Source organism: Castor canadensis, chromosome 15, assembly GCF_047511655.1.
Source record: "Castor canadensis chromosome 15, mCasCan1.hap1v2, whole genome shotgun sequence".
In the NCBI taxonomy this organism is placed as follows: domain Eukaryota; kingdom Metazoa; phylum Chordata; class Mammalia; order Rodentia; family Castoridae; genus Castor; species Castor canadensis.
Genome location: NC_133400.1, coordinates 31,714,651 through 31,740,172, shown reverse-complemented (window position 1 = coordinate 31,740,172; position 25,522 = coordinate 31,714,651). Strand labels below are relative to the sequence as shown.

General features: G+C 34.4%; 1 protein-coding gene across 3 annotated transcripts in view; it reads right to left on the bottom strand.

The window, feature by feature from the left end:
* Positions 1–25,522, bottom strand: part of Rpgrip1l (RPGRIP1 like) — a 103,714-nt gene that overhangs the window by 57,603 nt on the left and 20,589 nt on the right. For all 3 annotated transcript variants that reach the window (XM_074055986.1, XM_074055987.1, XM_020157660.2), the window contains 9 exons: positions 23,250–23,355; positions 20,871–21,017; positions 19,456–19,529; positions 13,958–14,097; positions 8,173–8,279; positions 7,831–7,881; positions 6,888–7,067; positions 6,264–6,381; positions 710–1,162 (listed from right to left, as the gene is read on the bottom strand). In XM_074055986.1, the coding sequence (XP_073912087.1) occupies positions 710–1,162; positions 6,264–6,381; positions 6,888–7,067; positions 7,831–7,881; positions 8,173–8,279; positions 13,958–14,097; positions 19,456–19,529; positions 20,871–21,017; positions 23,250–23,355 (1,376 nt within the window). The remainder of the gene's footprint in view (positions 1–709; positions 1,163–6,263; positions 6,382–6,887; positions 7,068–7,830; positions 7,882–8,172; positions 8,280–13,957; positions 14,098–19,455; positions 19,530–20,870; positions 21,018–23,249; positions 23,356–25,522) is intronic.

The window sequence follows — 25,522 nt, the reverse complement described above, 5'->3', positions numbered from 1 at the left end:
AAAATTCTCACTCTGATCCACAAGGTTCTATAACATGATCTGGTCCTTGCCAATTGGTTTAATTTTTTATTTGCTACAGTTACTGGGCTTGTTGCTGTGCCTCCAACAAGGTCTGTTACTCCTCAGATCTTTGTTTTTGCTATTTCCCCATCCTGAAACTGTTTTCCCCTATATTCTGCCATGGACCTTCATTCAGGTCTTTACCAGTGTCACCCTCTTAGAGAAGCCATTATCTGAAGTAGGAACCCTCCAGGCCTCTTTAGCCTCTTGCTCTTATGACTTCATATGACTCTCTCTCTACAGATAGATTAGTAAATAAATAGACTATATATACATTTATTTATTTAATTGCCTGCTTTCCCTCTAGAAGGTTAGCTAAGCCACACAGTGGCACAGGTTTTGTGTGTTTTATTTACCACTGACCAGTATTCCTAGTACTTAAGAATAGTGATACTGTAATATCTTAATCAAGAGGGTAAATAAACATCTGAAGTTGGAAGTTTAATAGATATTTATAAGAGTTATAAGTATCGATAGTATCTTACTGAAATCATTAATGACACTGAAGTTAGTTCAACTGTGGGCAAAGAACATGTTCCTACTAAGAATGTACCTTTAATGTATAAAAGAAGATACTAATGTAGAATATCATTGAACATACAAACCAAATTAATGACTCAAACATCCAAAGCTTATAAACTGTACTTACCAACCAAAGTGGCTGTGCAAAATATTCGACCACTTTTTTCTAAAATTTCATGGAATTTCAATTGACATGCTGCGATTGTTTCATAATCTGTGCTGTAAGCATGGTGAACCTCAAGAGTGATAGTGTTCTTCTGAATATACTGCAGAAATAAGTCATTAACATGAACAAGATACTGAGAAGTGAAGTTGTATTCTGGGTGAAGGCCTTGCACAATGGGAGTTGTCTGTAGTTCAAAATCATAGAAAGCATAGGTACAGAAAGTGACAGGCTCTTTATCTCCAGATGCCTGTAAAACTTCAGAAGAAAAGGTAACTTTGCTGATATGGATTTCAAAGAGATTTTCACCACGTTCTAGATGGATGGTTTCATCAAATTCATCAACAGAGTCATCTGGCATGATTTCTGGTTTAAATTTGTACTGCTTGGTGCCATATGCAATATCTCTTAACTGGGCTACAAGAGAAGAAGACACACAGTTTAGAGATTTTCAAATATTGACATATGGAGATGCAAACTGACCGCTGAAGCGGTAGGAGGTCTCAGTACTTTTAGTGCCACTCTCAATCTTAAATTCTATGACTACACTATTTTTCTGTAAATAATACTTTATCATACAGAAGTTCATTACTTGTTTTGACATCTTTTACTAAACAAAATTACAACTTCAAAATACATACAACTATAATTTGTCAATTTGCAACAAAAAAAATTAAAAACATTACAACTTCAGTAATTAGTAGCCTAAAACAGGGAAAAGGAAGGAAGAAAGCAAGCCTCTGACTGGACAGCAGAGGCCACTACTTGGATCTACCTGCTCCTCTGCCTCAGTTCTATCCCTGGTCTCTTCCCATGGGCTTCTTCCCTATAGCTCAATAAGATTAAGATACACACACATACATTTCTGTTTTGGGGGGTGCTGGGCATGTTTATGATCTTGATTATGGTGATGGTTTCACAGTTGTTTACATAGGTCCAGGCTCACCAAGTGATACTTTAAATGTGCAGTTTAAAGATACATCTTTTTCTATACACATTCCCCCCTTAATGTATTTGGAAACTCAAATTTCTAGAAAGAATAATGTATACAAGTGTTTTCCAACTACTCATGTTAAGAGCCAACCACCAACAACCAATTAATTACTAAACCCAATCGACACTGGACCTTGTATTATTTGATTTCTTTCCTTCATTTGAGACTGATGAATGCTTTCCTTTCTGCAAATTTCCATCTTATCTGGGCTTCCATATGTCTTCTCTGTTTCTCCTCTTTTCATTTTTTAAGGTCTTTTCTTTCTCTGCAAGTTCCCTGGGATCTGTTTTAAATTCTCTTCTTAGTCCGCATGTTCTCATGGGTGATCTCATTTGCTTTTATGAATTTTGCTACTATCAATATGCTTAGAGTGTCCATAATTCTATTTTTTTTGAGCAGTGCTGGAATTTGAATACAGGGCCTTCTTCTTGCTAGGCAGGTGCTCTACCACTTGAGTCAGGCCCCACTCCCACTTTTTTTCCTTTACTTACTTTTCAGATAGGTTCTTGTGCTTTTTTTTGCTTGGGCTTGCCTGGACCATGATCCTCTTGCCTATGCCACCTGTGTAGCTGGGATTAGAGATGTGATCCACTATGCCTAGCTTTTGAAATGGGTCTTGCTAACTTTTTGCCTCAAACTAGGATCCTCCTGATCTCTGTTGGGATTATAGGCATGATCCACCATACCTGGTTCATATTTCTATTTTTAATTCAGATTTCTTTCCTAAATTCCAGACCAACATATCTAATATTCTGCCTTACTCTTAACATCCTGGATATCTCAAGGGCACATTAAACTCAACATATCAAAACCAGAAGGGATCATGTTATCTTCTATTTCTGTACTCTGAATCTCAAGTGATGGTGTTAGCATTCATCCAGTTGTTCAAGTCAGAAACCACTCATCCTAGATTCTTTTCTGTTACTTCCCCCACGTCTATAAGGTCACTATTATTTCACACAATTCCCTGAGTCTTTATCAGATTTGTTCCTGACCTCCCTATCTCTACTATATCTTTTTTATACTTTCAGTTTATTAACTAGAATAATACCAAACTCTGACTGCTTCTTCCCTCCATGTCTTATTCATTCTCCAAATATGTATATCATAATCTCCAAAATGCAGTGCTGAGCATGTTAAAAACCCCTGGCTGATGATTCTCCAAGTTAGTAAGGCTCAAACTTATCATGGTGGCAAACAGGGCCTTTGTGATTTTGTTCTTTCTAGTCTTTTTTTTTTTTTTTAATTATTCATATGTGCATACAAGGCTTGGGTCATTTCTTCCCCCTGCCCCCACCCCCTCCCTTGCCACCCACTCCACCCCCTCCCTCTCCCCCCCATCCCCTCAATACTCAGCAGAAACTATTTTGCCCTTATTTCTAATTTTGTTGTAGAGAGAGTATAAGCTATAATAGGAAGGAACAAGGGTTTTTGCTGGTTGAGATAAGGATAGCCATACAGGGCATTGACTCACATTGATTTCCTGTGCGTGTGTGTTACCTTCTAGGTTAATTCTTTTTGATCTAACCTTTTCTCTAGTTCCTGGTCCCCTTTTCCTATTGGCCTCAGTTGCTTTTAAGGTATCTGCTTTAGTTTCTCTGCGTTAAGGGCAACAAATGCTAGCTAATTTTTTAGGTGTCTTACCTATCCTCACCCCTCCCTTCTTTCTAGTCTTATTTCCAGGTTCTCACTTTACTCATCCTGAGATCCAATTAATTGGATCCACAGTACAGTTTCTCACACGTACCACAATGCTCTATATTTAGGATATTTTTTGTTTGAGACCAGAATCTCTCTGTATAATCCAGGTTGGCCTCAAACCGACAATTCTTCCACCACCCTCCCCCAGTGCTGTGGTTTACAGATATTAGCTGCCACACCTGGAAATTTAGGGTGCTTTTGCCTGCTTTACTGTCTGGAAGGCTTTTCTCATTACTTTCACTAAGTGGTGAATTCTGTCTTTTTCCCCCCTACTGTGTGGAATTTTCCCTGAATCTTGAGGTAGAAATAGGTGTTACTGCATTGACATTTCCTTGATACTTGCTATGGTTTGCATGTCTCCTAAAACTCTTTTGCTAGAAACTTAATCCCCAAAGTAACAGTGTTGAGAGCTGGGACTTTAAAGAGGTCATGTAGACTCTGCCCTCATGAATGGATTAATGTCATTATCAAGAGTGGGTTTATTGTAAAAGTGAGTTTTGTCCTCTCTTGCTTTCACTTGTGCATGTTCTTTTGCGCTTCTGTCTTCTGCCATGGGATAACACAGTAAAAAGAACCTTACCAGATGTGGGCCCTTCAATCTGGAGTCCAGCCTCTGAACGGTGAGATATATATCCCTCATATTAGGACTGTAGCTCAGTGGTAGAGTACATGCTTAGCACACATGAGATCCAGGGTATAATCCCCAGCACACCAACCAAACCAAAACAAAAAATAATCTTTGATATTTATAAATTATCCAGTCTCAGATATTCTGTTACAGTGACACAAATAGACTAAGACAATTCCTTTGGCTTTTGTTAGTTTCACATTCTTTATAGCAAAGCATAACCTTCTATTTACTTGTTCACATCTTCTGAGTTCCTAGAGGATGGTGCCTCAGTTTTTCCTGTTTGTATTCTTGCTGGCTAGCACTTTGCTTGGATGCATTAGGGACCTGAACATGTTTATGGGATGAATCAATGAATTTAGAGGACAAAGCACTGGTTAAGATTTCCTAAGACTTGAAAGAATGAAAATTCTTCCCTCTGACCTCCCTTGTAACAAAGAAAATTCCATTAGGCAAATTTTTATTGAGTACTACTAGGAATAAAAGATATACACTGCTCCTTGACTTTTGGAAAGCCCTGTTCAATTAGATAAAGATATTTATTTATTCCTTCTTCATTGAGCAGAGATTCTCAAAGTGTGGTCTGGGAAACTCTAAACGTCTCTTAAAATGTCTTAGGGGTCTGTGAGAATAAAACTATTTTAATAATAGTACTTAGATGTTATTTACCTTTTTCATTTTTATTGTAAGTATATAAAGCAGTTTCTCAGAGGCTATATGCTGTGTGATATCACAACAAATTAAATGCAGAAGCAGATGTAATTATTTGTCTATTTTCTAGTAAATTAGACCGTTAACAGGTTTGTAAAAACATTAAAAATTTTAAAAGAATGCCACTTTCACACAATTTTTTGAAATACCTTAAAAATAAATACTATAGTTTATGTTAATATGTAATAGGTTTACTATTTTAACATGATTAAAAGTAGTTATGAATTTTTCTGACTTAACTGCCAGTATAATAAATATCAATAAATATATACAAATTGTGAACAAATCGCCTCAATAATTCAGGCGACTGAATTAAGTACTGTCTGAGAGTGGACATCAGACAGTACTTACGACTACAGAACTTCGTATAGTGGATACAGTGAATATGCAAAAGCCCCAAACTGAGGAACATTCATGTCATCCTTAAACATGTTTTCTGAGTACATGAGAAAAAAATGGTGTAGGTACGCGCTAGGCTAGTGTTTTTCAAGGTATAGTCTTTCACCTGCATATCAACAGCTTCTGTTTTTTCTAAATATAAGATTCATGGGCCCCAGAACCTCTAGGGATGGGGCCCTGTAAGCCATATTTTAAACAAGTCCTGCAGGTGGTTTTCTTTCCTTTCCTTTCTTTTAGATAGGATCTAAAAGTCCAGGATGGCTTTGAATTCACAATGTAGCCAGGGCTAGTTTCAAACTCCTGATCCTCCTGCCTCAGCTTCAAAGTGCTGGGATGACAGGCGTGTGCCACCACAACCATATTCCTCAGATGAATGTCACACTTGCTGGAGTTCGAAAATCATCACAAGGGTGTTTCAGGTAGAGGGACAGTGGTTTGAGGTAATTAGCACAAGTAATCACAGCTAGCTTCCTGGTGTGGGTGAGCAATGAGCTAAGATTTTGAAGTAGAAAAGGGTATTATCTTGAAGTCAAGGTAAAAAGGTGATTTAGGCAGAGAAACAGCAAGAATTAAGGTGGGTGACTAGACTAAGCAAGATGAATCTGACAAAGAACAAGCAGACCTAGCTGGCTGAGGTGCACAAGCTGCATAAAAGAGAAATTAGAGGTAAATTTGAGTCTACAGTATTTATGAAGTATTTTGGAATCTGGTTTTTTTTTTCCCTTTGTGATGAATATTTTTGAGAAAGGGTCTCCTGAACTATTTGTCCGGGGCTAGCTTTGAACTGTGATCCTCCTAATCTCTGCCTCTTGAGTAGCTAGGATTACAGGTGTGAGCCATTGGCACCCAGCAGTACTTTGGAATCTTGCCTGCAACACTGAACTCAAAAAGCAGTAAATTCTTGAAAAATTCTGCTAAAAATTCTTGAGCAGAAAAGGATCAGATGAAGCAGTCTTTCTGGTAGTTTATTACACACTGAGGGGAAATATAGCAAAAGACTGGGAGTGAAGACGTGGCTGACATTTTCAACTTTTATAAATCTACTCCTCTATAGTAACTGTGGACAAAAGTTGTGTGCACTGTACCTTCTAATTTCTGGATGCGTGCAGCCCTGATATCAAGAAGATGAACATACTGCTCCACTTTAAGTTCATAATCTTGCTGCATATTTTCCATCTTATGGGTCACTGCCTCAACTTCCATCTAAAAAACAAGAGATGCTAAGTTTCAATACTTAAGATTAGTCCATTTTCATTTTTCAAAGCTACTATGATTCAGGCATTTTCTAGATGGGCCACCAGGAGCTGTAAACCATGGTATCCTGACCTCAGTTTAAAAAACTAAGCTTGCAGTCAGTGTTCACAGATTGTAAGTAAAATACGCAAAGCTCTGGATTCCCTTTTATGGAGATGAGTTTCCACTTTGTTAAAAGCTAACCTAAGGTGACTGTGGCAGGACTTGAGGATAACTCTGATGTATCTGCTAACACTATGGAGGTGAGTTCACTGTCACTACTCATTCCTAAACCAGGGACTTAAAATGTTTGTTAACTATTTATTCTAACTACCTAGGTTCAAGGCTAAACTCTAGGGATGTGGTAACATACAGTAATAGGTGATAACAGATTACGATATGATACTTCTTAGAAAAGTAAATCATCAGCAGAATATCAGAAAACCTACCCTTTCAATTTTAGTGTATTACATTACCTGATAATCTTTATTAATTTTGTGTTGTAGAATTAGCATGTTTCTTGTCTTTTCAAGTTCTTGCACTGTTTCTGCATGAGTTGCTTGCAGATCTCTCATCGAGCGCTCTAGATCTTTATTAATTGTACAGTCTACTTTCTCTAAAAATGAAAGGTCTCCATTTTTCTGTTCTTTTTGAGCCTAAAGAAAAACATTTATTACTGAAACAAGAATCTTGAATGTGATCATGTGAACTAATGTAGATACAGCAAGAGATAATCATATATTGAAACCATGTATTTTCATCCGTAATAAAGTATTCCTAACATACATATATGGATAGAGATTTGCCACAATTACAGAGAAATCAAAAAACACTTTATTACTTCACAACATAAAAAAGAATCATGGACATTTATTTGTATATCTTCATTCAACTAAAATGTACAATGTGACTTAAAAAGGAAAGAAGTACATTTTCTTGTGTCTTCTTATAGATAAAAGAATACCCTAGACTAGAAAATATATTCTTGCTATATTTATAACTTGGTATTTTACTTACAATAATATAGTTCAAATCAAGATCTTTTAGGGCAGAAAAGTGTATAGTGAGCCAGGTAAAAGTAAGATGTTTGTTACAGTTAAAGACAGTGCTTTAAATAAGGGTTTCTGAGGTCTATCTTAATGTAATTTTGATGTTATTATGAATTATGCATATGCTTTAACTAAATGTCACCAGAACATCTTCTTCAGTCTCAGTAGAGTTGATATGTGATGAATTTATATATATCTATATATATGTATATATAGATATATATATATACATATGCATAAAACAGGCACTACATTTCAGAAGATGCTCAAATAATTCATTCTCCTACTATAAGGGCTACAGATGAAAGTCATCATTATGTTGAAACAGTTATATGAAGATAAGAAATTATGGTCAAGTTCAAAAAGTTACCTTTATAAGCAGGAGAGCTTCACTCAATTCATCAGCATTAATATCACTTTCCTGCAATGGGTTAAATAAAAACTTTCAATGAGATGTTACTGGAAGGTACAAGAGACAGTCAACTATTTAAGTCATCTTAATGAAGCCTGGGAGCCTGAGACCATGAATTAATGAACTACGTACAGGAGACACTCCAACTATTGAGAATGTCCTCACAGAACATAAGCTGCCTAATCATGCATAGAGTAAATAAATTAAGTGATATCCTGAATTGCTTTTATTTTGTAATACAGTATTTTCTCTAGGGATAAAATATGTAGATAAAATTCATTAAATAAGACAATAATTCACCTGGTTGAAAAACTTCAGGCGATTTTTAAGTTCATCAAGTTGTTGCTTTTGTTCCAGATGCTGTAACTGTAGTTCTCTATTCTCTTGAATGAGTTTCTCATTTTGGTCTTAAAAATAAGTCAACACAATTAGAAAGATAGGTAAGTGACAATTAGGTCAGAGAACACTTTTCAAATTAATTTAATTCCTGTTACACACCAAGCTGGATCTAGTGTCGCTCAGGTCAGAGAGGAAATTGAGCTAGTACCTAAAGAAAGGCAGCAGGAGAACGAGGAGTGAAGAAACACTATCATGTGTCTACCATATGATTTGAGGCTTATCAAAAACGTAAGTTCATAGTATTAATATAAGGAAATTGTGGCCTCCGAGACTTCAAAGAAACATTCTATTTAAAATGCCTAAGAATATGCATTTCGAAATATATGATTTTTACTTCCTTATTAAGGGTCCTGAAAGGCATGCAAAAAATTTTTTTCTTTTAGTTTTTGTCTTTTAGTTTTGAAATTTCTTTCCTCAACTTAGCATAAAGTCTTTGTATTAAAACAAGATAATATATCTAGTAAACTGCAAATCTGTAATTTAATCAGTAGTACTTCTAACAAATCTGTTCCAATAGGAGAAACAGATTCTTAACCAGTGCAAGGTAGTATCAATGATAATTCACATGTGTCCATTGTTCACTGAGTTCATGCTATTAATTAATGGGACAAAGACTTAGTGCTATCATTAAGGAATGGATATGAATTCCGTGTGCCTAGGCACACATTTACCATGACCGTCAAGCAGGAATATAAAGTAGAGCTACCAGACATGGCAAATTCATAGAGACTAATTTTTTTCCTCTCTGCATTAAACATGTTTAAAATTTTAAAAGCATAATAGCTGGATGACAAGTGTGTATTCTTAGTCTCATGTTCTCAAGTGTGCTTCCTGCTAGGGTTACTGACAACCACCATCAGTAACCCTCCCTTGTGGACTCCCCATAGGCTTATCTAAACTATGTCATCTAAAACATCTCCACTAATTTCTTTCTGCTCTCAATGACTTATGTTTATCATAAGTCCTCAATTTAAGTTGTACACTTTTGTTGCCTTTTCTTAAAAAAGAAATCAATACATTTTCCAAGAATTCTTTCCATGAATTCATTTGCATTCAGATTACATTTTATTTTTTTTGCAGTACACTGGGGTTTGAACTCAGGGCCTTGTGCTTGCTAGGCAGGCACTTACCACATAAGCCACTCCTCCAGCTCTGATTACCTTTTATATAAGAATGTTTCTGACTTTTTTAAGGCTTGTGTTCCCAAGCTATACATACTACATCTAAGTAACAATGTTAAATTACAGTTAAGAAGAAATGAATTAAATTTGGATATTTTTAAGATCATGTATTTCCTAGCAATCTAAAAACCAAAAAAAATGCAACCCTAAGATATACAAAGATAGAGATATTTTAATATAAATATATACCCCCTCCTTTTTTTGGTACTGTGGATTGAAACCTAGGTTCTGGCACATGCCACGCCTCTAGACCCTTTGTTTTTGAGATAGGGTCTTGCTAAATTTGCTTGGCTGGCCTCAAACTCAAGATCCTCTTGCCTCTGCCTCCAGAGCAGTGAGGATTATAGATATGCACTATGATGCTCAGCTCAAATATATAAACACTTGAATCTTATTGGTAGAAGGCTAAAAGGTCATCTTTCAGTGTAAGTTGCTTATATCTAGTGAACCAAAAGGATCTCTAAATGTGAAAAATACTTAATCATTAGGCCACAACAAAAAATGTAAACACAGTCAGAAGGATGACAAACCAAAGATCTGGAGGAACATAATTTCATTCTATGGCCATGAAAACACTAAGGGCTTAAGCATGAGCTAAAGTATAAGGAACGTGACTGCTCCATCTTAATCTAGTATGTACTTTATTATTTCAATGCTCCAGTTTTTCTACCGTTTTAATTTTTCAGAGCACAGTTTCTAAGAATGATATGCTAATAGGTAATAAAGTCATTTAAATGTTTCCATCCTTTACTCATCTTTGTTTCACCAACTGTGTCTGTGTTTACTGACATTTTAAAAACTAGGGCATTATTTGCAGGAGAGTAACTTAGTGGGAGAAGACATCACCAAGCATCAGTAACCTCTCTGCTCAATTTATATAGAATTATACACTATATTTTTCCTTTCTCTGACTGTGTATTGAGGATATAACTCTTGGGTTTTTCAAAAAAGTACTGAAACACTACAGTTCAAACAGGAAATAGACTTGCTGAATTATAATATGAGAAATCAAAGCATTCTGTACAAGATGAAAAATAACCTCCTTACCTTATGATTTGACAAAAAGCAGGTTAAGCTAAACAGCATTTTATTCAAATGAGATAACATTTCACTCTTTCAAATTTATGTTCTTCCAGCACATTATTAAGGAAAGTGCAGAGAATAATTTAAACAATTTTCAGAGCCCTCTTGTGCTAATATCTTCAGCTGTGATCAATATAACCATATGCATTATGCTGAATTATGCATTTCAGCTAAAGATAGAAAGGAACTTTTAAAAAAAGCAAGCCTTAAACACATGCAGTTAATTTAAGCATTAACCAAATGCAAACTGCATTTACATATCCTTCCCCCACACATTCACACAATCTGAAACTAATTTGTACCTTGAATAAAGAGGTGAGCATTCTCTAAAAATGATTTGCCAGTTAGATGAATGACTATAAGAAGCCAGGGAAACAACTCTGACAAAGAGCACTGACACATGAAGAGGATGGTGTTTGAGGAGACTTCAAAGTAGAATCAAAGAATTAAAATCTGTGTGAAAACCCAACTTTCTAAATATTAAAACACTTCCTGATATAGATAACTTCAATTTTTTAATTTATTGTTTCCCTGGAAAAAATAAAGGCTATGTTTTTCTTATAACTTATAATGTCTTTACAAATAAATAAAAACTTGAATCCTTAGACTTACAAGTTTGAACTATTCAAAGAAAAATAACTGGAAAATAACAGTTCAGGTAATTTTTCTTTAGAAAGTAACTGGAAAAATGTGTAAAAATTTCTCTGGAAAGATGTTGTTTATGATATTTAAAAATAATGAAGTTATGGACTGGGGGCATGGCTCAAGTGGTAATGTGCCCACTTAGCAAGCAAGAGGCCCTGAATTCAAACCCTAATATCACACCACCAAAATAAAGAAGTTATTTAAATATTCACCAACAAAAGACAAATAATCTATGGTATACCCACACAATGAAAAACTGTAACAGCCATTATAAATGATGATGACATAGATTTAAATTTATACTCAAGGTTGGATATACTCAGGGTTGAGTGTAGTGGCACATGCCAGTAATCCCAGCTACTTGGGAAGCAGAGGTTGGGAGGGTTGAGGTTTGAGGCCAGCTAGGGCAAAAAGTTAGTGAGACCCCCCCCTACCTCCATCTCAAGAAACAAGCCAGGGACGATCATGTGCATCTGTAATTCTAGGCATAGATGGCATAGGGAGGAGGACTAAGGTCCAAGGCCAGTGTCAGGAGAAAAGTGTGAGACCCTATCTGAAAAAATAACTAAAGAAAAAAAAGTGCTAGGGGCATGGCTCAAGTGGGAGAGTACCTGCCTAGCAAGTCCAAGGACCTGAGTTCAAACCCCAGTACTGCCCCCAAAAAGGGGGGGCAATGATCTTACAATATAGTAAATAAAAAGTGTATTAAAGAGGTATATGCATATATTAACAACTCTGAGAAGACAGAAATCAAATGTTGGCAGTGATTATCCTGAGGCTGTGAAGTTGAGTGATTCTCAGTTTTTTGTTTAATAGACTTTTTTTCACAGTGTACGTGAGTTATTTTGATTATTCAAAAACATCCTCAAAATACATAAGCTCCTGTATAAAATGGAGATGGACAGATAATTAAAATGTCTTAGCAACTGTAATACTTAATAAGAACTCTCAAAATAAACAGTGTAAAGAAAAAACTAGGAATCTACCCCTTAGAAAGTGTTTCTTAGAGCTGGGGGCACAGCCTTTTCAGAGACCAATCAGATGTCTTAGAAATAAAAGTTTTAGAATTGTTGGTATCTCTGGAAATAGAAAGTATAGAAACAACAACAACAAAAAGGTTTCTTTCATTTCCTTTTAAAAATGAGCAGTTTGTTAGCTTCTGGAGGTGAGAGAGGGAAGACAGACCACTTGTATTTGCTCCAGTGGACAAGCATTTATTGAGCAACTACAAGACAAAGCACTCTGTTAGACATTCAACAACGCACACCACAATCAGAACTGTATCTGTGACATGAAAAATTTTCAACACCCATCAGGTCAAAAAACATGTCACCATTTTATTACACTCACAACCTTCTACAACAATTCATAATCATCAAATTTAATCTCTTGGTGAATAAATACTGATTACTGTATTTCATTGTAATAAAGACTATACTGACTATACGATGTTCTCCTATTTCAGGTTTGTTGACATGTGAAAAAAAGTCTGACCACATGCTTATTTTTTAATTAATTATTTTTTTAGGGTAGGGTCTCAATATACAGCTCAGGCTGTCCTTGAATTTATAATCTTACTACCTCAGCTTCCCAAGTGCTGGGATTATAGGTATGTGCCACCACACCCAGTTCTGACCACAGTTTTAAATTGCTATCACATAAGATACAATGTGAAAAAATGTTCCTTTCAGTCAGTAAAATATGACATTATGATCTAAATTAATACATAAGAGAACTAACTAAAGTATGATTCTTTTGTTGAGTTTGTATTAAACTTTTTTTTTGTGTGTGAGACAGGGTCTTGGTATGCAGCCCAGAGTGGCCTCGAACTTGCAATCTTCCTGTCTCAGCTTTCCACTTGTTGGGATTACAGGTATGTACCTCCACACCCGGGCTGTATTAAACTTTTAAGCATTCTTATGCAACTAAATAGCAAATATTCAAAGGAGTACCTTAGTATGGCATTATTTAGTTTATCTAGTGGATGGGCACACAGAAGTAGCACTTGATTCAAACAGTTTATCTCCCCCACGGTGCATATTTGTACTATATATAAGTGTGTGTGATACAGTAGTTCAGGCACCTTTAATTATAATAATTTTAGTTCTATGAGACAAAAAAGGTTGAAGTCTATGACTCATGACATGAAACTTACTAATGATTATTTTAGCAGAAACACTTGATAAGACTCCCTGATATCTACATCCACTGTCTCAGAACAGAATCAGATATCTCACTATCAGAGGTCTTTCCAGTTGAACCTATCAAAACCAGCAAGCAATGACTTCTGCCACTGTCATCTTACATTGCTGTTTTTCTTCATTGCATTTGTCACCACCTGACATATTTGCTTAATGATTGTCAGTTTCTCCCTATTAAATTTATATTTCTTGAGTGCAAGGCCTTTGTTTCATTATTGCTATATCCTTAGAACTTACAATAGTGCCTAGCATATACTGATGCGTAATAAACACTTGTTGACTGTTGAAAAAAGAAAGGCTCAGAATTTAGGAAAATTAAACACATTTAATAAGACAACCTGAATAAAAGTAACTCTGAGAAAAAACAATTGTTTTGTTTGGCAAATGTGCTAGGCTGAGTAAGAGAAATTTTCAACAACTAGTAAATTTATGAAAGTGGATGGCTGTCAATCAGGTTGTGTCCCCAGTACTAGCAAGGTGACCAGCAAACAGCAGGCACCACAGGGAGTACTGGTTGGCTCAGTGAGTGAACATCAGATGTCTGAATGAGTAAGTTGGCAGTTACTTTATATGTACCTCGTTCAGTCTTTAATCTGTCAAGGACTTCAGTTTTGTCTGTTAAATCAGATTTCAAGGCAGTCTCAAGCTGAGCAATCTGTACTTTCAGCTGCTGTTCCTTTAACTTCCATTGCTCTTCATGGACAGCACCAAATGCACTGCAAAACACACGTGACAGGCAAGGAAAGCTTGGAAATTAGCTTCAACCGAAAATAATAAAGAGAAAAGCTTTTAGTGGCACAGAGACCACTGTCATCATGTCTTAGGAATTAAGTAAACATATGCTGGTCTGCTGCTGTTGAAACCAAGGCGCCTTTCTCAGGCTGCGGTTAGGAAACATGAAAGAGTCTGTGGGATGAGCAAAGGAACTGGCCTTAATTTAGAGCTCTAAAGTCAGAAAAGTTGGCAGCGTGCAGCTTTTGTGCATACTTTGGAGGAATCCACAATTCAAAACCTCAGCAACTGACATGGGACAAAACCATTCTCCCTACTTATAAGCCCTCTGCATACTGAGAAAATGGACTTTCCACCTGCCCCTTGATTCTGTGACACTTTTCAAGACTCTGTGATAATAACATATTCACAGAATACTGGCCACAAAATGACAGTATATTGAACCACAAGACAGCAATTCTGATACGGATTAAGAAGTAATGATAATGCAATTTTGTCCTAAAAAACAAAAAGCAATAGGCTAAGAACAGTTTCACTTATGATTGGTATGAATCCAATGCCCTGTATCTAGTAAGAATAATGAAGACAGAATTACTCTTCCTGTATAAAAGTACAGCAGCTTTAATTATGATTAAGATCTGCTAATGGTCAAGGCCTAGCATATCGGAAGATACACAGAGGTACACAATAACCATTATTTACCTGGTGGCTCCCAAGTGCTCTGTACACAATGGTGCCACCCCAGCTAGTTGCACTACCACTTAGGGAGATGTAAAAACAAAGGCCCTAGGGTCCAGGAATTTCTATTTTCCTAAAGTTCCTCAAGTGATAGCCAGGTTGTAGAAAAACTGATCTTGACCTTCATTTCAGTAGAAAGCCATTATCTGTGAAGCTTGATATGATTGAATAATCATCAGCAGCTTTGACCCTTGTACTTATTTTAAACCCAGTACATGAAACAAAAATGTGTAAAATCTGGTTTTATGCTGATGATGAACTAAATGGAAAAGAAATGTATTATTGAATATTGCCCTTAATGTTGCTACCAGCTACTTTTGAGGCTTTATTCCAAAAGAGGTACTTTTCTGGGAGGTATAGCTTTCAAAAGAGCAAAACTGTATTCATTTCACATTTTGAATATTTTTATTGCTTTTAAAATAATATGACCTTGAAATTAAATGGAATTCTAGAAGCTCCTCTAAATATGACATCTGTTTCTTCTACCAATGTCTCATTTCACATATGGAATTAAAAAATGTATGGGTCTGATGTATCAATATTTTAAGCTAATTTCATCAAAGGTACAATTACCTTAATTGAAACCCAAATAAAATATATATACTTTAAGTACCAAATTAAGAATGTTCCTTTATAAACTCATTTAAAAATAAAGAACAAATATAATTTCTGTGTCTGCCAGATGATATACACAAATGTACATACATATGCATGAGTGTGAACACACATACACATACATGTGTATGTCTTCTATTATTAAAAACATGTACCACCTGGAAAAAAATTATCATGATGAAATAGGCAAAACTATACATTATATCAGATGCCAAAAATTAGAAACAGTAGTGTTCCAATAGCATTAGTACCAGCAGAAAGATCACCAACAGCTAATCTGGCAGAAACATCAGAAGCTGTATGTGTTTAAATTAAGAACAATTTAGCAGCCTGGTTTTTCCAAACCCACAAAATACTAGTGTAAATCAGTATAAGTCAATCTGAATTTAGTCCACTGCTATTTTCCCTCTAAATTTAGGATTACATTCCACTGGAGTTTCATGAGGAATTCCATTTGAATTTACTGTATTTCTCTATGCTCGGAGCCATCTGTGTAACTATAAATGGTGAACCCCATCTGGCTCCATTTTCTTTGTAAGAGCTGTATACATGATTAAATCTGCATATGAGAGCAGCTTTTGAGATCCTTTTATTCATGAAAACATTTTCGGATTATTGCCAACAGTGACAACTGAGGGAGGACGATAGTCTTTGTACCCATTTCACTGTTACATTATGTTACAGAAGTGATAGACTGTTAGTCTGCAGTGGAATGCCCACTGGTGCCTGTGGTCACTGGCATGTCCATTGGCAGCCCTGGGTCTTGGCACACTGTAAACATACATTCTTGATCAAAAACATGATAAGATCAAAATAAAAGCCAAAGAATTCTTCTCCACCCTCAGGTTTTCTTTTCTTGCAGAAGAAATTCCATTTATTCCAATGTTCAAAGACATTCTAATGTGAGAACTGAAGGAGAATAAACTCATCTATAAAGAAATCCATAGTACTTTAGGTAGGAAGATTGCAGGATGTTTATAAAAACAGAGCAAAGCTCTTTTAAATTTCAAATATTAGATGACTGTTACAGCATAAGAACAATAAAAAAGGTTGTTATAATTTTCAAGTTAGATGAACAGTTAAAAAACAGGCATTAATGCTGGTTTTTTTTTTGAGTGGCTCAAGTGGTAGAGTGCCTGCCTAGCAAGTGTGAGGCTCTGATTTCAAACTCCAGTACCATCACCAAAAAAAAAAAAAAAAAAAAAGGCATTAAAGCTTATGCCTGCAATACTAGATACTTGAGGAGCTGAGATTGTGAGGATTTTGGTTCAAGGTCAGCATGTGCAAATAGTTTGTGAGACCCCCCTCCCCGCCCCATCTCCAAAATAACTAGAGCAAAATGGACTGGATGTGTAGCTCAAGTGGTAGAGTGCCCACTTTGAAAGCCTGAAGCCTTGAGTTCAAACCTCAGTCCTACCCAAAAAAAAAAAAAAAAAAAAATGGTATATGTGTGTTTTCAGATAAGTGGGGAGGCTCTAAAAGTTTGATGAAACCTACATTTGAGTAATTTTTCCAGATTACTGCTAATATTATTATTGAAGAACCATTGTATTCATTAGTTACATGGCCCCAAAACTATACTAACTTCAAAAATAAATCATAGTTTTATCATATTACAATATGAAGCTTCTCTCTGACCAGATTTAATTGCAAAAAATGTATTTTGAATTTTTAAATTTAACACTCTTCAAAAGTCTTACTTCTTGGCATTGTTTCAAAAATGTTTTAGCATATTAAAAAAGGCTCATACCAAATACTAACATGAGGGTTTTATCTTACCACATAATTCTCTTAAAATGTCATATGTCAAGTAATAAACACATTCAAAATTTCATTTGAGAAAGGAAGATGAGAATGCAATCTGCAAATCACATTTTTCTCTTGAAAACAAGCCAATTTTGAATAACAAACAAATGCTCTCCTTCTTAAAACATACTGTCATTATGACTAACCAAACAGCGAGTATACATAGTTTTTGATGAACATTAGTTGTTGGCAGTGATGAATAATAACAGTGCAGTGAAACAAAAGGGCTGTGAAGAATCTTAGGGACAACGCTGATTTTTATAGTGTCTGCAGCTATACTTCTGAAAACATATTTAAAAAATCATATTAGAGGATTTTGTAGTTCTATTTATTATTACATGTACATGTTAGGTTTTGAGCTCAAGTGTCATTAATTTTTTGACATTAAACGTTTTGACACTCATTACGCACACTAGCTTTCATACTCTTCATATAAAATTCAAGTATAAGCAGCATACTAAGGTCTGTTTTCATTGTGACAGGAAAAAAATGTAGCTTAAGCATAAAGCATAAAAAAAACCTTCATAGCCAGATTTACACTCCTAGATCATCTTCTAATATGGAAAGATAAAAGTTCTAGGGTGATTAAGTAAATATGAGAAAATATGCCTTGTCAAAATTCCATTTATGTAGTATTCCCAGCTAAATCTGACATTTCTAATTCCAAGAAAGTAGGTTTAGTAAATTCTCAAGTTGGGGATAAGTAAAAAATTTAAAAGGAATGGCCAAATGGCATTTATTGTCTTGTATTTAGAGCACGTTAAATTATTTGAAAATTCAAGATATTTTAAGACAAATACAAAGCAATAAAAATTTCCGAATGTATCACAGTTCCATTATCTGATGAATGTTTCTCTTTTACATAAACAATTTTCCAATATAATTAAACTCAGAGACACAGTGAAGCACTGGGGAGAAATTCAAGTTTTGGAGTCAAAAGAACTGGGTTTTGGTTCTCTATTGGAGGCTCAGCAGTGCTGTGTGGCTCTCTCTATACAAGTGTCTTCATTTTTCTATAGATTCGATTCCCTCATTTGCAAAATACAGGGCTATCATTATCTTTTCTGACTTCTAATAGAGTACTGTGCAATCTGTGTACTGAGAGTTGAAATTTTCAGATATGTAATTACTAAGTATCTTGATATATATCAATATAAATCTATGCATTATTCTAGAAGCAAATACAATAAATTCTTCAGGTAAAATTAACCAGGGATGGGGATGGGTGTGTAGCTCAAGTGGTAAAGTACCTGCCTAGCAAATACAAAGCCCTGAGCTTAAACTCCAGTACTTCCCACCTCCCCCCCGCCCCGACTGTAAAAATTAATTGGGGTTGATGAGAAAGGGACCAGAATAAACCTTGGGAAAAAATGATGTGGAAGGAGGTCCAAGGCAAAGCCCACAAAAAGATTTTTAGCTGTTTCACCCTTGCTGAAGGTCCCTGAATATTATTTTAAATACTGTCCTACTGTTGGTAACCCTTACCATACTGAGCCTGTAATAATGATAATCCAAACTAATATATATGCAACATAAATGGTATAAACCAAAAGGGATTAATTTCCAAAATGCCATAATTCTGAATCAGCATAAAAATTAAAATTGAAGCAGCTCTTTAAACTTTATCTTGAGCTAAGATGCCCGTACTTCTCTTTATAAGGAACAAAGGTAATTGTAAGTAAACACCTTTGTTCTTCCCCACACAATCATTCTCAGTCAATAAGCTGTAGAGCCCAGTGCAGAGATGAAGAGGCTCAAATACAAGTTCTACCATTTCATACCTTAGAAGAGTATGAAATATCTCTCAAAGTTATTTAATTCTGTTTTAGCATTCTTGACTGAATCTGGACATTTACAATGCCCTACATTCCTGATATGAGGGATTAATAAAATAAATGTAGAGTATTGAGCAATGTCTGTTAGTCTATAGTTTGTGTTCAATAAATGATAATGATGGTTACTAGCAACAAAATAGTATGGTTTCTGAGTGGTAACAGACTACTGGTCAGATTAAAAACTTAGTACCAATGCCCTAAAAACCTTGTATTTTTATTTATAAAGTATGAATATTTCTTATTATCATCTGTTGCTAATTCTTCAATCAATATTCTGGAAACAACAAATGTTTTGTTAAAAAAGAGCTCAAATAAGAAAATGAAAGAACACACGGAATAATGATTTACCTGTTATAAAGTTTATCATAGTTTTCCTTTAAAAGTTCCCGTTCCTTTTCTAAATCATTAATTCTATCCTGCAGCTAAAAATGAAAATAAAATTACAAAGAGGTTCCATGGTGTAATGGTTAGCACGCTACACACTGAAAACAAAATTATACATTAGATGATCATCATATAAAACTACACAGGGGTAAGAAACCATGAGGGAATGATAACATGCTTCAGTATTGATTTCTAAATTGCAGAACTACTAACTGGACCACCTATATTGTCTACATTTAATTAAGCATTTTTTCTAAGTTGTTAAGTAAACATGAAATAAATGTTCCTGTTTTAATTTAGTAGAAATGTATTCACTACTTTATGACAACATGTGCCACAAGTAAATAAACAATGTGTTAGGAGCTTGCTGTTAAGTCCTGGGAAACACAATAGTTTTTACTCTCTATCACAGTGAAATCCATCATTATATTCATTTTGTATTAATTTTCATTGGCCCATTAAAAAATAAAAGCATTAACTTTTCTTTAAGTTCATGGCTCAAATAAACTGCACCAATCACTATTTAAACCAAACATATGATTTCTCTTATCACCTAGAATTAACAAATAGCCAGTAGCACATCTTATGAATAAGTAAACAGGATTAAATACAATGTTTTATCCCAGTGAACAATATTTTCAGAAATAAACTTGAAGTAATAATTGTATCTTTACAACTACAATGCAGATTTCTACTCTCTAGGATTTAAGGTTTTATTCATAAGTGTATTTTGTAGTCACATTTTTTTCCCCATTGGATTAGAGTACTCTTAAAATTCATCTCCATTTTCAAAATTTTCCTTTGATGCTAGTAAGAAATAGGAAGAGCTTCTCCCAAGATCGGAACAGAATGTAAGCATCTTATTTCACTTCAATTCTCCTTAGGATTGGATTAAGCTAGAAAAAGACTGGGCTAGTTGGGAGACATGAGTAGCAACAATAACAGGAAGATATGTTTTCAAACAATTTTCTAGAAAAAAAGATAATTCAACAAAATTGCTGATACTGTACAACATAACATCGTCTCCTCAGAAATAGATGTACTCCTGTAATTTTATATTTGTATAACAAATGACTAATAAGCGGTCATAGTTGAGAAAGTTAAGTTCCACAGGTAATGTGGCATCAGATGTTATGTTTTCATTTTACTCAAGGATCTTTAATCCTTTAGGTAAACAGTGGATCTCAGCAAATTTCCAAGTACTGTTAAACTTTGACTTGCCATTCATATATTCTATTAACTACTCTAGTTCACTGTGCTCAAAACACCATATGTGTAGCTTAGAATTAAAAAAACACAATATTTGAAATGTCCTATTTTACTTTTTTAAACAAGAGAAGTTTTAATGCAACAGATGGCTGAACTCTTTGGTAGCTTACCTCTTCTACTCTTTTTTCAGAAAAGGTCATAGAATGTAATTGTTTTTCAAGACTGCAGCATTTTAAACGTTGTTCTTTAAGTTGCATATTTAGCTCATTTCCATTTGCCATCAAGGCATCATAGCTGATCCTGAGAGTTCTTTGCTTCTAAAAAAATCAAAAAGAAAAATTACAAGTGTTATTTTTGGATTATGCTATAAATAAATTACTATACTTCTACGTAGTAATTTACTCTTGAAGCATATGTTATGCAGCTTATTCTTCACATCATAAACCATGTATGTATGCTATTTATCCATATAAATATGATGTCCATATAAATATGGGAGATAATCTCAACCCAATTGTGACATGAGGAAGAAAATGAAGGGTTATCTCAGCACAGTCACATAAGGCAAACTGTCCTTGTCCTTTATTTGTCCTGAGTTGTTGACTTATTGATAGTGACCAATAGTGAATTGATTATAGCAATTACATTTTTCTTTTTACTATGGTTATAGTGGTTTGATATGCTGTCTAAAAATGCTGCAGGATGGGGCCAAAAAAGCTGACCACTGAGGTTTACTAACAGGATTTGCCATCATACCATGTAACAGCCTTGATGTTTAGCTTTTAATTTTAATATAGTGAAGTTAAAAGTTTTCAATTCAGTAAAATAGTTATGAACTCTTCTTGATTTAAAAAATGGTCATGAATATGCTCTATATTCAGTTTTATACACTTAAATGTTTCATACTTCTTTTATAAATAAAAAGGTAATAGAGGTCATATGGCCATACTATGTAATGCCTCCATGCTAACGAAAGTCATCAAGTTCTACTAAGGTTTTTCTTAGTTCACTTAAAAGAAATATGGCTAGGGCTGAAGGCATGGCTCAAGTGGAGAGCACCAGCCTAGGAGTGCAAGGCCTGAGTTCAAACCTCAGAAAAGAAACATTGTTACTGAGTTACTTCAGGCTAATTTTCATTAATCTTGGTATAATTATAGAACATTATCTTTAACAAGCTTCCTCTGGGCTTCCCATTTCATTGAAGCTGTTTGCCTTAATTTCTCAAATCATTATGTCAGTTCCCACAAGAGGTATCAATAATACAGCAGATGCTTATTACTGTTGGTATTTGCACAAATAGCTGATGTCACTGCTAAGTGGAAATCAAAATAATCAAAACAGTAAGAACATGTAAAATAATTTGTCACTTACTTTCTCAATTCCTGATTTTAGAAACTTTTTTCAACTACTTGTAGTTTTAATTTCCCCCTTCTAGCTATCTGCAGAGTGCTACCATTCCCACTTGCTCCACTCATCAATCAGTCTCTTTGCTTACAAACTCAAACATTTATATGGAAGGTAGTTATTACTGGGCATTTAAGGAGGTTCCTGAAGGATCACAAATACTACCCAGAGTATGGTTGAAAAAATTAACTATTTAATTTAATAGTGAATTTAGGCTTCAGATGACCCTGTGCTTTGTTATCAGTTTACTGCATTCCTTGTCTCAGTACTTCAAAGAAAGTACTGCTTAATATAAATTCTGCTCATCTGGAATGTTCTGGAGTTCATTAATTCCAGAACCCATGTTAATTATGCATTGCCAATAAATAGGAGTCCTCTGATGGCACATTCCTGTGGGGCCATAGTTATTTTAAAAACAACTGTGGTGATGAAGAATTCTAAGTATTTTTAAATCAAATTGTTAAGGTTTAAAACACATACACTGATAGCTGACAGTATGGGTATTCAATATTTTTTGATAATGATGGTGACCAAAAAAACCTAAACTAAACCCAAACAAAACCCGTATCAAAGAAAGACTGAGCAGCTGCACAGCTGGTGGAGTGGCTCAAGTGGTAGAGCACGTGCAATGCAAGCATGAGGCCCTGAGTTCAAACCCCAGTCCTGGCAAAAACAAAACAAAACAAAAATCCAAGTACCAAGAAAAAAAAAAAAACTGAATAAAATTTATATATTAAAAAAAAGAAAGAACAGAACATGATTATTAATTTATTTAGAACTCCGGTCTACATTTACTATTTTAAAAATGTGCAGAACTGAAGATAAATGCAAATACAGTGAAGTCTTTATGAACCTGTAATGATTTTAGAAAAAGAAGTTAAAAATAAGTACTCATGGCATGAGATGATTTGTGACAGAAGTGTTTATTAAAAAGACAGATATTTATAAAATGTCTTATTAATGTTGCAGTAATTAAGTTGTAACAAACAATATATGAAGAGAAATTATACACTTGAGAATAAAATCAACTATCTTTAAAAATTACATTTTAGTGTTATGACCATTCTACTTAAAAAACACAACTTGAACACTATTTTTGAAGCCTTTTCATCTATATTTCACAATAAAACAAATTATGACAGTACCTCTTGAAGCTGAATAAATTTCCCCTCCATTACCGAAAGAGCATTGCTTTTCTCCACGAGTTGTTTATGAAGCTTAATCATTTCTACATTGTCACGAATATTTGATCTTCAAAGTTTTGTTGAAAAAGGGGGACAGAGTAAAAAATGCAAGTTAAAAGGAAAAAAAAACTATGGTGGAATCACAATTTTTTTCAATTAATGTTACTTAGAAAATATCTACACACTTGCTTATTAGTCACTGAGATTTTTAGATTATTATAAACTTAAGACAGATATTTAAAAAACAATCAATAATCACTTTGAACTTGCATAATCAGACTTTTAGAGTTTGAACAGTGCCCCCAAACTTGTAGATAGATCACTTCTATCCACGGCAATTGACAGCATGGATTTAAAATCATTTTAGAGTGTCCTGAAAGATGGCATGAAACACACTGGTTTTTAGCACAGCAATGTTCCACCACTGAGCTTTGTTTATTTTAAGGAAGACTGTTATGCTACTTTTCCCTAAATGAAAAATATGCAATATAGTCATTCATCTTCCTACCATTCCCTCGAAGCAAATGGTATGATAAGATTACTATTTATTGGAGTTTCCTCTTGGAGTTTAAACTTTCAAAACATTTCCAAAAGAAGTGACTTAGCATTTTATACTAATAATGCCCAAAGCTGGCATTTAAATATGTTACAGATGTGCCTTTAGCTGTAAGAGATTATTTGATGTCCACAGGGTATATAGAAACCCTATATGCTGCAATACTATTTTGTATTTTTCCTACTGAGATTAAAGCAAATGTAGAATTTAACAGGAAGATCTTGTTAAAGGTTAATCATAGATCTAAATGAATACCTGTTTTCAAAAGGCATTAATTTTCCTGACAAAAAAGGTTCCGCAATTTAATGTATTACATTGAGACTTTTTTAAATTTTGAAGCTAGATTTTTAAGACTTTATTTTTAAGAAAAATAAATGTAAAATTTTAAATTCAAAAAATTATTTCAATGTTTAAAGTAAGTGAATTTTACTTCCAAAACTTATCTAGTATACACATATTGGAAAAATTGTCACAATGCCCTACTGGAACCAGAAAATGGACTACAAAGCTCACACATCTGTAAAACAGCTGAAGGACTTGAAATACTTAATTTTCCTCTTTGATATTTGAAAGTTCATTGTATTTTGGCATTGGACAGTTAGTTGTCCTCGCACAGAAGATAAACAAGTCCAAGAACCTGGATCTTGCCCAGGGTACAGTCTTAACACAACATTAAAATAATTATGTGTCTAAAACATATTATCTTGCAGTTCTGAGCACATATTCAATAAAATGCTCATTGTTATTTCCTTCAGTATTACATTTATTCACTTCATATAAAATAGGAAATATATTTTAAATAAAGTATAAAGAATCACCATTCTTGTTTTCATTCTAAGTATGAAAGAATATTTTTAAGTCAAAATACAAATTTATGTTTTTCCCAGAATTACTTGGCTTGACCACTCAACAGTGGCATTTATTGATATGAAGGACAGAAGGTGGTTCAAATAACTAAAAATCTTTTCTTATATTTTCTATTTTCTCTCTCTTTTTTTTTTTCTGCTGGGGATCCCAGGGTTTTGCACATGCTAGGTAATATCTATGACATTTTGATTTAAAAGTTACTATTTCCAAGAAGAATCTAATATTTTAATGTAGCTACAGCTTAACATTAGTAAATAAATCTCAATAATCTATTCAGCCACAGAGGCCATAGAGCCATAGAAATAACAGGTTTTAATTTTGAATTTTCTTTATAAGGAAGGAGAGTGAGCATATTTCAAAAACTTTCAGTGGCTTAATTTGTATATACTATGCTGAACGTTTTCCTAAAGTCTTGGGAGTTTAAACCTTTTAACAAATTGGCAAGAGAGGTGCCAATGCATTTTGTACTAATAATGCCTAATAATGCCCAATATTTACTTCATTTAACTCCAGCTATATTTAACTACAATACTATAAATACTATTTAGAGAACAGCAATAATAATGTGGTACTTTAAATAAAAAGTCAGTTTGCCAAAGTATACCTATTCTGGGACAATGCAAAACCTACCAGTCTTGAACAATTATTTTAAAGTATAAATCTGAGGGGCTTTTCATGTAGTAGTTATTACTATGCATATTTTTGAAGGATAATAATGAGAAGAAAAGGATAATTTGTTAAGCAAAAAGTGCTGGTCAGAGATATAAAGTACATAGATGTTAAAATCAATAAAGTGGTAACCATGGAATGG